This window comes from Labeo rohita, chromosome 8 (assembly GCF_022985175.1).
Source record: "Labeo rohita strain BAU-BD-2019 chromosome 8, IGBB_LRoh.1.0, whole genome shotgun sequence".
NCBI classification, from domain to species: domain Eukaryota; kingdom Metazoa; phylum Chordata; class Actinopteri; order Cypriniformes; family Cyprinidae; genus Labeo; species Labeo rohita.
In genome coordinates this window covers 15,351,718-15,364,502 of record NC_066876.1, presented here as the reverse complement: position 1 = coordinate 15,364,502, position 12,785 = coordinate 15,351,718, and the positions used below count along the sequence as shown (strand labels likewise).

Below are 12,785 nucleotides of genomic sequence, written 5' to 3'. Positions count from 1 at the left end.
CCAAACGTGATAAATTTAATGGGAGACGTTGAAATTAGAGCCTGTGACCCGTCAGAGGGTGGTTCTGAGAATTGGCTGGATATCAGATGGTTTATATTGTTTCTTACTGAAAATCTGACTAATCTGTGTTTCTCTGAAAGGAGGGTATGATCTATTGATACTGACTTTTATTAATCCACTGAAACCTTATGGTATTTTGTATGCTAAATAAAACAATTTTTAACACAAGACGCAAAGTTCCAGTTTTGTTAAATCATTAAAAAAAGGTTTATTACCAATGTAAAACGACACTGCGCCTTTTCATAAACACTACAGTATCTTCACCATGCCTGACACATTTAGAACTGTTATTAATAAGCAAGACCCATGCTGAGCCCCTCCAATCTGGACTTATATCACACCAGATGGATAGACATGCCACCCTTTACTGACAATCTCTTTAAAGGAATCACAGTTTTTGAAAAATAATTCAGAGCGCTAGGTTTACATTGTATATGTACATCTCTAAAATTTCCATTTATAGATATATTCTTTATTTACAAAGGCTTCTTCAGGTATTGTATACTCCTAAAGGCTGAAACGAAAAGAAAAAGTTACAGGATTTCGGTTTATGGAAGACTAAATAATACTGTATTAAAAACATGGTTGGTAACAGCAAAAAATAAAAAGTAAAATCTAACCAAAAGAACCAACAGATACCACATTCACTCATGTTGCAGTATATTTTTCTTTTGAAATCATAAAGGTTTAGCATAACCTCTGCTCTAATTAGCACTCTTGAACGCCTCCTTACAACACCTGTCTTGACAAAAAGCACAGCATATGAATCGTGTGGACAAACATAGCAGTATTCATACTACAAACCATTTTCTTGACTAAGCATAATGTAGACAAACATTCAGTTAAAAATGGAAATCTGTCGTACTGACCAAATATTATATAGTGTTCGTATGACTACCGATGTTACACAGATATTACTATTTATTCTCATAGCAGTAAGAAACTGGACAGAACTCACCAAAAGAAAGCACTGGTTTGGGAAATGGCAGTAGTACTGTTGATTGGTGAGTGTCACACGTTGTGAGGAAACACAGTCATTTGTGACTGCATTCTGGGAGAGAGAGAAAGCTCTTAGCTGGACACCAGACAACAGAGGCCAAAGAAACGCCGCTTTCTCTGCCGGACCAACGGGTATGGCGTCAGATTCAACAAACTGCTGTCATCTGTGTGGATACAAAAACAGGTCAATGTAAAAGGTGATAATTATCGCGCAATATGAATTTCCTCAAACAAGAGCTCGTTAAATGTTGTATGCTAATAATGTTTATGCGGCAAAGGCGGAACGAAAAACGCAGGTCATTTAAAGCGCGCTATTCGGACCGTTTATCCGCTCAGAACAAAGTTCAAACAGTGGCACGACACAAACTCACTAGAGAAACGTGTTTTCTTCATTGCACTGTAAAAAATGACCGTGAATTTAACGGTAAAAGACTGTAAAAATGCTACAGTAAAAACCTGTTAACTGTTCCTCCACTACATACGGTGAAAAATTGTATTGGACATTTTATGGTAGTATACCGTTTTCGTAAGTGAAAAAGAATGTACAATTTACAATGGGAAGCTGTAAATTGACATTCCCAGAATGCCCTGTTACATTTCAAATTTTATGTTTTTTTTTTTTTTTTGAAATAACTGTTTCTTCCTACTGTTTTTCTTATCAGTTTTGTACATTAGTAGAGCCCTATGAAATCCATTTTAATTTTTCCCAAATTCCGGTTTATTTTTTTCCCAAATTTAACACAGAGACACGCAGAGCATGCAGAAAATAATATTTACAGATAGTAGTCCATATTGTGGTTTGATTTGATTTGAAGTGTAATCACCTACTTTTGATTAATTCATTCAAACTTTGACAAATTCTGTGACATTCCGCGTTATTCAGTAAATTCCGTTTTTATGACTGAATTCTGTGATTCCGACATCACGGAAATCATTAGGGTTGTGTGTTACATCTAATGTTGTTAAATGAATGTTTATTGCATTATTTCAGTTGTTTAGTGTTTGTGTGAATGACACTGTGCACCTTCTATATACGTTTTTATTTAAAAGCTGCTTGTGATGAGCTTTGGTTCGTCATGTGACTTTCTCATCACCACCTGCTTTTGGTGGTGATCAGTGTTTTACAAAGGTACAAAACAGATTTCAGTACTTCAATAGGTTGGTATATTTACATTATATCGGTTAAATAGTGAAAACTGTAAAACCTAAAATGTTGCTACCATATTTTTTACGGTAAAATTCTGGCAACCACAGCTGCCGTTTTTACCGTAAATTTTTACAGTGTGAGTCTCGGTCACTAAACAGTGCTGTGAGATCCAGTGTGAAGAGCTTGAATTCAGTGAAGTATACAAATGACTCGGTTTAAAGCCAGATGTAGGGCCCCATGAAATCCGTTTTATTTTTTCCCAAATTCCATTTTATTTTATTTTTTTCGTTTCAGTTTTTCTGGATTTCGTTTTTTTCCTGTTTTAATTTTTCTCAACTACTTTTTAATGGTTAAATTGAATTTTAGTAATCAAAGACCATGTCTATTTAATTAAAATCATGAAACTTATACAATTTCACATTAATTTAGTACAGGTTTAACAAAAATGACATGTTTAGGGCCCTATGAAATGCTTTTTTTTTTCTCACCATATGTTTTATTGTTATCAAATTCTGTGTTTTAGCATGTCTAATTATTTGAATGCATACTTAATTTATTTGAATTTATTCTTAAAAGTTTTTTTACCCTCAGAAATTCTGTGTTGTGTATTTACAATGTTCTGGTTATCAAATGAAGGCATAAAACATGAATTTATTTTATCTTTTAATTATTAAAAATTAAGCGTTTTAAAACTTTTTTTTTTTTTTGGCAAACAAAGGGGAATTTAGTATTAAAATTAACACATGGAAGCAATGTTGTGTGAGTACACCCTAAAAATAATCTCTGTTTTATTTTAGTAGTAAAAGTTATAGTAGTAATATATATCTGGCACAATGTCTTTAGTTAAACCGGACTTTTATTTTGACGGGTTGCCGTGTCTACCTTTACATTTCTGTGTGTATATGATATGACCCTATTTTTCCTAAAATGGAATGGTCAAATGCTCATGAAGTAACTCTCAGCAGATATTGTTCATGTATTTATGTCCTCATTTAGTGAGATGACAGACGTTGAAATCACCGCGAGTCACACGTGCGCTTCAGTATGTGTACTAAACAAAACCGCTCGTCTGCTCCATTCATTAAAACTGAGACAAGCAGAACATACAGGATTCACATTTAAATGGTATTTTTGCGGCGTACATTTTTTGTATTTTTATCTGTATTTTTACAGATACTAGTCCACATTGCATACAAATTCCGTGGCATTCTGCGTTATTCAGTAAATTCAGTAAGTAAGTTTTTTATGACTGGATTCCGCAATTCCGTCTGCGTTTTCTGCATCGTGGAAACCCTACAGATGAAACAGCTCTGACAAACAGGAGAAACACTGTGCGCAACGAGACAGTCAGAAGGCTTTTATATCTACAAATCATCATTTACCATAGATTTACTGTAGTAGCACTACAGTGGTTTGGTCCGAAATGTGGGTATTCGTGTCAAATTTTATAATATTATTAATGTAGACATGTATTAAATGTACTGAAGAAGGAGTAAAAGAATTTAATTACAGTATTTTTTGTGATTAAGCTATAGCGTTTATGCATTTATACTAAATGTATTTAGACTAGTACTATTTCATACAAATACCTAGAAACCATATTACATTTTTACCATGGTACCGAGGTGCTATATTTGTGTCTTTACTGTTATTATAATGATCTAAATGTATGCTACTATGGCAGAGCAATGGTTAATTAAAACTACAATTTTTACAGATATTACTGATTTTGATAATGAACACCAGTCTGCATCCTAACTCAAGCTACTATCAAATGTGTATTTCTAAGAGACATTTTTTATAGTAGTATTAATATTATCTCTTTCTTGATTTGAAACAATATTACTAATTTAAACATGCAGAACTAAGAATTTTGAACTAAGAATTGAGGTTGAGATATTGTTGAGGGAAAATGACTGGAAAAAGTGTAAAGAATGAAAAAAAAAAACATTAAGTGTCTTTTACTGTCTGGTTTTTACAAATTTCACATGGTAGCAGAAATCTGCCTTTAAACTTGAAAGAAAGAAAAATTTGACATTTATCGTGATAATTATCGATATAGACTGATATGAAAAAATTGTTATAATTTTTTTGACCATATCGCTCAGCCCTTATTGACTTATCTGACCAATCATAACACCTAATCTGACAGGAAAGCAGATTAACTTTGGTGGACTTAAACTTGAAAAATTGTGTATTGACATCTTTCTGCAGGTGAAATAAATTCTGTTCTAATGTTCATGTTTATTTCATGCTGTAAGTAATTAAGAAAAGGCAATCGGTTGTGTCGATTGATCCAAGAAGGCAAAGCAGTGATCTGTCACAACACATTAAAGAGCCACAAAATGGTATTTATTGTTTGAATTTCTTTAAAAAATGACAACATTTTAAAGCTGAGTCCTTGTTTCATACCTAAAGTAACCTGCTCTGTCTTGTCTGTCGGCATGTTGTCAGTTTCCTCTTTGTACAACAATTTTCACTACATGAGAACATGATGTGTAGTAGTGTTGCACAATATACCGGTACTTAAAAAGCGTCGCGATACCCTGCTTTTAAAAACGATATGATTCCACATTTTACTAGTACCGGTACTTTAAGAATGCATTTTAATAAACGCCGCATTTCTGCTTGTCAGTGAATGACGTAGATGCGCAGTTTTGTTTACTACACACATAGGCGTGCGTTCGTGGTGTTTTCAGCCTTTGCCGCCTCAATATACGATTACATGAACACATAAACATAATCTCTAGAACTGCTCTGAGAGTCACTTCATGAGCATTTTACCGTTTCTTTTGCGGAAAATTATCGCCATATAATGAAGACCCTTCACAGAAACCCGAAAATAAAAATAAAAGTTCGATTTAACTTGACAGTCAGAATTATGTTAATATATTACTTAATGTAAAGATAGTACTACTATTAATGATAAAAATATTATTAAAACAATGTTTAAGGAATATTTACCAGAAAAAAATATTTACCAGAATTTATTTACCAGAAAATTGTAAATAGGTAACATAGTATTTCTGAAATAAATAAATAAATAGCCTATAATAAATTAATTCTTTATCAAATCTAATTATCCTTTGTAACTTCATTAGACATGCTTTTGATTATTAAAATGTAATGAAACGATAAAAATAGAATCCAGAAAATTAATGGAAAACAGAGATTCACAAACAAAACTGAAACTGAGAAAAATAATAAAACGTATTTCATAGGGCCTTAAAAACTTTTTGTTATAAATAAATTGCTGTTAAATTCTGCAAGTTTCAAGATTTCAATTAGTTTTTGATAAACTTTTTTTAATGTAACCATTAACATGAGTCTAGAAAAATTAAAATGGAATTTAGGAAAAAATAAAACAGATTTTATAGAGGCCTATTTATTTCACTTGTGTCTTTGTTTTACTGTAGTTTAGTTCGTTACTTGCATCTAAGATAAACAAAACAAAGATAAAATGACAAAAAATGACTATGTCGTGATATAAATTGTTCTTGTGAAATAAAACGACCATATCATGAAATAAGATTTGGCTTTAAGCTAACTTATCAATATAGCAAAGATCTCCATTTGGATCATATATTATTCAATTACTTTTCCTGCTGTTCTATGTTTTTTCGTGGTATCATTTCAATAGTAGTATTGTGATATTTTAGACAGGTATCGTATCGAAGTCAAAATTTTGGTATCGTGAAAACACTAATGTGTAGTGTGAGGCATTGTTTGTCAGACAGTCAAACTAAGGAGGGCGGGTTTTTGCGAAGGGCCAATTCAACATTCAAAAATTTTGCATTAGCTCCAGGTTGCAAACCTAATTTTGAAATGAAATCTAAAATTTGTAAAATTTAAAAATTGTGGCCACTGGTGATGCAACTGCATTATTATTACTATTCATATTATTTTCTGGCAAATAATCCAAATCCATCTTTAATGCTAAGTGAAATCAGCATTTAGAATTTTTTTTTGAAGAAGAAATTGATACTTTTATTCAGAAAGGATGCATTAATTTACAAACGGCAGTAAAAACATTTATAATGTTACAAAATATTCAAACTAATTTCAAATAAATGTTGTTTTTTTAAACCTTATATTCATCAACAATCCTGAAAAAGTAAGTTTAAAATAATATAAAATATTTACTGAGCAGTAAATCAGTATATTAGAGTTCATGTGACACTTCAGACTGAAGTAATGACTGCTGAAAATTCAGCTTTACCAATAAATTGCATTTAAAAAATATATTAAAATAGACAATGGTTTAAAAAAAAATACTATAAAATATACAATTTTGATCAAATTAATGCAGCCTTGTTGACTCTTCTTTCAAAAACAATGTCCAGACATTTGAACAGTAAAATAGAAATTTTGTCTGCAGAAAACCGACACTAAGAAAGCTGAAAGATATTACCTTGGTTCTTCAGTGGTAAAGGCATGGTCTCCCTGAGTTTGCTTAGCAGATTTTTCATCTCTGTCATGTCCCTAGAACATCGAGGAACCGTTTCAGTTTCAAAATGTCAGTTTCACCGAAAAAAAAAATGAAGATCCTGTTCAGCAGCTCTGACTATTCACCTCTCGATGTTCTCAATGTCTGTGGCCACCAGGAAGTATGTCTGCGGACAGTCCGGCGGAGTGGAGGACGTGTCTTCCAGGATTGGGATGTCAGAGCTGTCCTCCTTCTTACTGTCTATCTTTGTAGCTCCTGAATAATGTTTTCCTGCAACACATACAGCGAGATGTCACTCTAGAGAAACAGAAATGGTCAAAATATGTCACCTCAAGGTTCAACCCCAGGGCAAAAATCAACCTGCTGCATCCATATTTTTTGTTTTCGATAAGCTCAAATCACAGAAACTAGCAGAGTGGACTCCTGCAAACATTAAGCCACTGGAAAGCTCTACAGTTGGACAAGCCAGGCTTCATCAACATCAATTTCCTGTCGCTGGTGTGGCTGTTTCCTGCTGAGAGCCCAGGGGCGACCTCACAGCATTACCTTTCCTGTGGAGCTGCAGGGATCCCAGCAGACACACAGACTTCAGCATCTCCGTCAGGTACATTTCCAGACAGCACTGCAGCTGGATGAAGAGGCGGCAGATCTCCGGATGTATTTCTCCATCTTCTGGGCTGTGAAAAAAAAGCATCAATAATGCATCTTAGATCTGGATTCTGCAGAGTTCTGGCCTCGAGCCCTGCGCTTCAACCTGTCTAATTCCTCATGAGTTATATATCCCTGCGTTGTCTTTTTCCAATCTGAAAAACAGTAAAAACCTAATTAAAAACAATTATGGCACATCTTTAACAGTGTTTTCACCAAATGAATCATTAAATCACAAAATATAACAATACAAAATAAAGAACAAAAATATTGCCACACTGAATGTAAGTTGAGTTTTGATTTGATATATGGAAACAGAACTGAAATACATCACAGAAATACACAAAAACAATTTTTTGCTATTTAAACATCAGTCTTGACACTGTCTTTATGAAACATAATGGCCAAATAAAAAGCCCATTGAAATCATAGCAATATTCTTATTCACCAGCAAAAACATTGCGCATATATCATGAATATTCAGTATTTCTCACTACGTTGATGTTTAACTATTTCTAAGCATGTTTACAAGGCTGTACAGACAATCTAGAGCTCTAAACGTATTAGCTCAGTGGTGAGTGAGAATTCTCAGAAAATCATATTTCTCAGAAACCTACGCCTGTAATTAATGCTCTGTAATTCCCAGGTGTAATGCTGTGGCATGGTGGATACTTTATTTTCCTGTTCTTGAATTACTTGGAAGAGAGATGCACCAAATGCATGCATAAAAGATAAATCATGTTAAGCGAAGCCATAACCATGTTTTGACCACTGTAGGTGACAATTTTTTAAATAAAGTATAAAGAAATAGAACACTGAGGGAAATTGTAGGTCTACTTGTTGTGGTAAAATGATCAATTTAATGATTTGCAAATATGTACACATTCACTCTTATTTGTGAACCAATCATAAGTGTCAGTTTTTTGAAACTGAGATTTATACATCATCCAAAAGCTGAATAAATAAGCTTTCCATTGATGTATGGTTGTTAGGATAAAACAAAATTTGGCCGAAATACGACTATTTGAAAATCTGGAATCTGAGGGTGCAAAAAAATCTAAATATTGAGAAAATCGCCTTTAAAGTCCAAATTAAGTTCTTTGCAATGCATATTACTAATCAAAAAATTAATTTTGATATATTTGTGGTAGGGAATTTACAAAATATCTTCACAGAACATAATCTTTACCTAATATCCTAATGATACGGCATAAAAGAAAAAAAAAAAAACGCTAAATTTGACCAATACAATGGATTTTTTGGCTATTGCTGCAAATATACACATGCTACTTAAGACTGGTTTTATGGTCCAGGGTCACATTTGTATGCTTAACATGTTGAAAATGCAAAATGTGTCTTGTTTCATTACATTCAGTTCAAAATTAACCTGAATCACATAAATGATACTTTATTTTGATTCAATTTTAGGGTACTTCACATCACTTTATATTACTGTTGGTAAAACTAAAGCTAAATTCAATGTTAAAACTAAAGCTTGGGTGCTTAAATTCATGCTGGGTTCTTTGTGCAATAAACATCGCCTTCATTAATTTGACTGACCATCTCAATTATTTTGACACTGATGATGACGATGAGGCAGACCAGCTTGAAAATGTAACTTTAAACCCTTTTTGTCATCAAACAACAAAACAGAGCGATATTCGAGTGCAGCGGAGCAGTGAAATAATTTCAAATATTGGAGTATACAGTTTGGCCATTTCTAAACAAGCGCTGTAGTATTGTTTTATTGTGTTCTCAGAATACAAAATCATGTAACAGCCCTGTGATTTATAGTGAATGCGCTGTAGGAAGCATAATTTCCAATTTAATTAGCATTTACCCTGCTCTCTAAATACAGTGCATGATATGCCAGTCAGCACTATCATATATTTATTACTTAAATATTGCTGTGAAGGTGAAATTTTGTCAGTTTCATAATATACAACATGATTTCAATAGGGGGCCCATGACCCCTAGGGGGGATGTAGGGGTACTGCAAGCTAATTATTGCTTGATAAACTAATTTTTGTGAAAGAAATTAAAAAACAAATTTAACTACTTACTTACATAAATGTCTCCCTCACCCTCCCACATTAAAATGCACTGTTAATAGGCTATGTAATGTACATATATGACTCTTTGCATCCATAATCAAATTCTTGGGCCTGTAAGCATTGTGTTTTTTTATAACTGTAATTATTTCAAGTGACAGGATACATTACATTATCTGTGTACTACTATGTACATAAAGCATGTGCTATATGCATGCACAGAACTGTGTTTTTACCCTGATATTGCAGAAAGGTTTTGATGTGCTGTTCGTGCCATCTCACAGCCTTTTGTGCGTGTCTTATGCATTTCCGCACGGAGAGAGGGACAGTCAGCGGAAATCTCTCCAATAGAGATAACCAACTCCCTATAGAGGGCCACAAGTGTATTGAACTCCTGGACAACCTGATGGAAGAAAGAAAAACAAATGCAAACTGAGAAAACGTAAGGCTCACAAAACCATACATAGAGGCGTATAAAATGAAATGTGACCAACTATTGAAAAAATGCCAGGTATTCAAGTTGTCAAGAATTTGTTTCCATTCTCAACGCTGAAACAACCAGACAATGTCACAAAGGTAAAACAGGCTATTTGTTGGAGAGCAGCGCCACAGGCGACAGATGCTCATGCCATTTTATCAATATTTGGTAGAAAGGAAGCATTCAACGGCAAGCTGATTTAACATAAATACCTTTAACTAGAATTATCGCTGCTAGCATGTTTTCACGTTTTTAATTACTCATAAGTGATCTCACAGCAGTCTCAAGCTATTTATTTCAATAGTGACTAATATCTGTTCTATACAGTCAATAGCACGTATTCACTACTACTATAGTGACAAGTAACTGTTACATTATACTGCATTTTTTGTCTTTGAATTATATGAATCTGTGGGTAAGATGTCAACTACTGACTGGCGACAAGTTGCTTACAAACACTCCAGCGCAACTGGAATACACATTAGTCATAAATGAACAGCTAATATCTGCACCACAGAATTCGCTGTCAAAAATTCAAAGCAATCGGTCAATGTTAACCCGGCTTGCCACAAGCCTTCTGCCTGTTAATGGGGCAAAGACTCCTCAAACATATCACAGAAGGCAGTTCCAGGCTTTCCAAACGTGCTCGCAGTTTTAACCCAAAATTGAGCACTAACTCTCCATGCCATAATCTGCCAAACGAAACGCTGTTTTTGGAAAATCAGCCCGAGAAAATGAAGCTGGAACTACCGTTGCACCACAGGACAAGCCGCAGACCTCCAAGCCAAATCATTCCATATTTAACGTCTCTAGTGTCGCATTACACATTTAGGATGTTGGCACTTGCAGAACCCTGCGTGGATTTCAAACAGTGCTTGAAGAATCAGCAGGATTCAGAGCGGAATAATGCTGTGGGTCATGACGCAGGCATATACGCACCATTCTGCAGTCCGCTACGGCACGCAGAGCTTCGCTGCTCTCCCGGCGCTCCGACTCTCTGGACGGGGGCTTACTGCCGATCTGGAAAATGGTCCCGGCAGTTCTGGGGCGGTTTTTGCGCCCATTCGGTGCAGAACTCATGCATACACATCAAGTGAAGAAACTGCCCTGATATAAAACGCTGATTGATCAATCTGCTGCCACTCGTTCGGTAAATTTCTTACTCAATTGATCGATCTGCCCGTGTCTCGCTCCTGGATTCTCTCCGCATTGCCACGATGCAGAAGCCGAGTCACCTTCATTCACTCCAGCGCAGAGCTGAAGTGTCCTTGCAGGGCTTCGTCTTCTTCAGCAGAGAGAAATGCGATAACAAAGAACCAGATGCAAACATGTCTTGATGCCCCGTATAGTCCTTCAACGAAGAAAGAACAGCCGCTTTTAAACGAAACGCCTCCCCGCGACAGCAATCGCTACTCGTAATAGACTAATACGCGCCGCAAGTTGGAATGATAAACTCTGTATGGCGTTTATTGAGAGTAGGTAGCAGAAGGTGATCTAAGAGCGCTATTCTAACCTTGATAGGTGCAGTTGCTTGAGGCATGACGTGGTTGAACACACTGCGCTCTCATAGGATGAGAATACTAATGCAACAGATTCACTAACTCCACTGTGTTCACGGCTTCATCAAATGTGCCACCACTGAAAGGAAGCAGGAAAAATACACAAGTGAAATCACAGGCAGCTAAAATGTATCTAACCTGTTGGAGGAAAAAAAACAAACAAGTTAAAGCCAAGCTGGTCTTCTAGCCTGGTTAAGCCGGTGTGTGAAAAGTGCACAAAACCCTTTTAAATCAAACAGATTTTGACAGATTTTGGGCTGGAAGCCAAATCAACTAAGACTGGTTTAAAAGTTTTTCAGCAGGCGTCTAAATAAGAAAAATAACATAATATTATATATATATATAATGAATATGCCCCTATTTGGGGCAGCCATGGCCTAATGGTTAGGGAGTCAGGCTTGTAACCAAAAGGTTGCGGGTTTGAGTCCCAGGTCCAGCAGGGATTGAAGGTGGTGGGAGTGAATATCCAGCGCTCAATACCCTCAATACCATGACTGAGGTGAGTCCTTTGAGCAAGGCACCGATCCCCCAACTGCTCCCCGGGCGCCGCAGCAATAGCGATAGCAATATGGCTGCCCACTGCTCCGGGTGTGTGTGTGTGTGTGTGTGTTTGATCACTTCTCACTACTGTGTGTGTGTGCACTTGGATGGGTTAAATGCAGAGCACAAATTCCGAGTATGGGTCACCATACTTGGCCACACGTCACATCCTTTCCTTTCCTTAATATATATGTGTATGTGCATGTGTGTAATCAATAAAACGTCTCTCACGTAAGCCATTTCAAACGAATCTTATTAAATATTCATAAAAGTAAAGTATCTTAAGGCTGGTTATTAGGAAATGCTCTATTAGCGGTTGACTCATACTGTTTATTGTACCAAATCCTAATTGTATAAAAGGCAAGCAGCAAAATTAGATGTAATATTGGATGAGTTGCTAATGGCAGCCTGTTTGGTTGTAGGCTACTCTGCCAAATCACTAGAAACCGCTGCATTTGAGATAGTGTGTGTGTGTGTGTGTGTGTGTGTATGAGAGATGACTAGAATTGATGTGATGAAGCCGGAGTGGAGTGTCTTCACAACACCTTGCAGAACAAGACAACTTGCGTTAACAACATGGACTGGACAAATTTCCAAAGGATAATATATCATGCTTTCAACATGAAATATTTATTCAAGTGCATGGAAAGATTTCCACTACTAAATGATTTTATGCTGCTTAATGCTGCTTATATTGAATATGAAATAATAAAAACAAGTATATATAGAATGCTTCTTTCTGGTCCTCGAATCTGATTGGCTGAGAGGAATGCAATATTCTAGTGATATCAGAACTCCAACCTTTTCTCAATTTGTAATACTCTGCAGCGAGTGTCATGGCGGATGCTCAAATCCA

At 35.5% G+C, this 12,785-nt stretch overlaps 1 protein-coding gene across 1 annotated transcript; it reads right to left on the bottom strand.

Moving 5' to 3' along the window:
* Nucleotides 1-631: 631 nt before the first annotated feature.
* On the bottom strand, nucleotides 632-12,117 carry rgs7bpa (regulator of G protein signaling 7 binding protein a). The gene is made up of 6 exons (XM_051117155.1): nucleotides 10,770-12,117; nucleotides 9,589-9,755; nucleotides 7,200-7,330; nucleotides 6,779-6,923; nucleotides 6,618-6,688; nucleotides 632-1,223 (listed from the first exon to the last, which is right to left on the bottom strand). The coding sequence occupies exons 1-6, from the start codon at nucleotides 10,908-10,910 to the stop codon at nucleotides 1,132-1,134; spliced, it is 747 nt and encodes a 248-aa protein (XP_050973112.1). The 5' UTR covers nucleotides 10,911-12,117; the 3' UTR covers nucleotides 632-1,131.
* Between the last annotated feature and the right edge of the window lie 668 nt (nucleotides 12,118-12,785).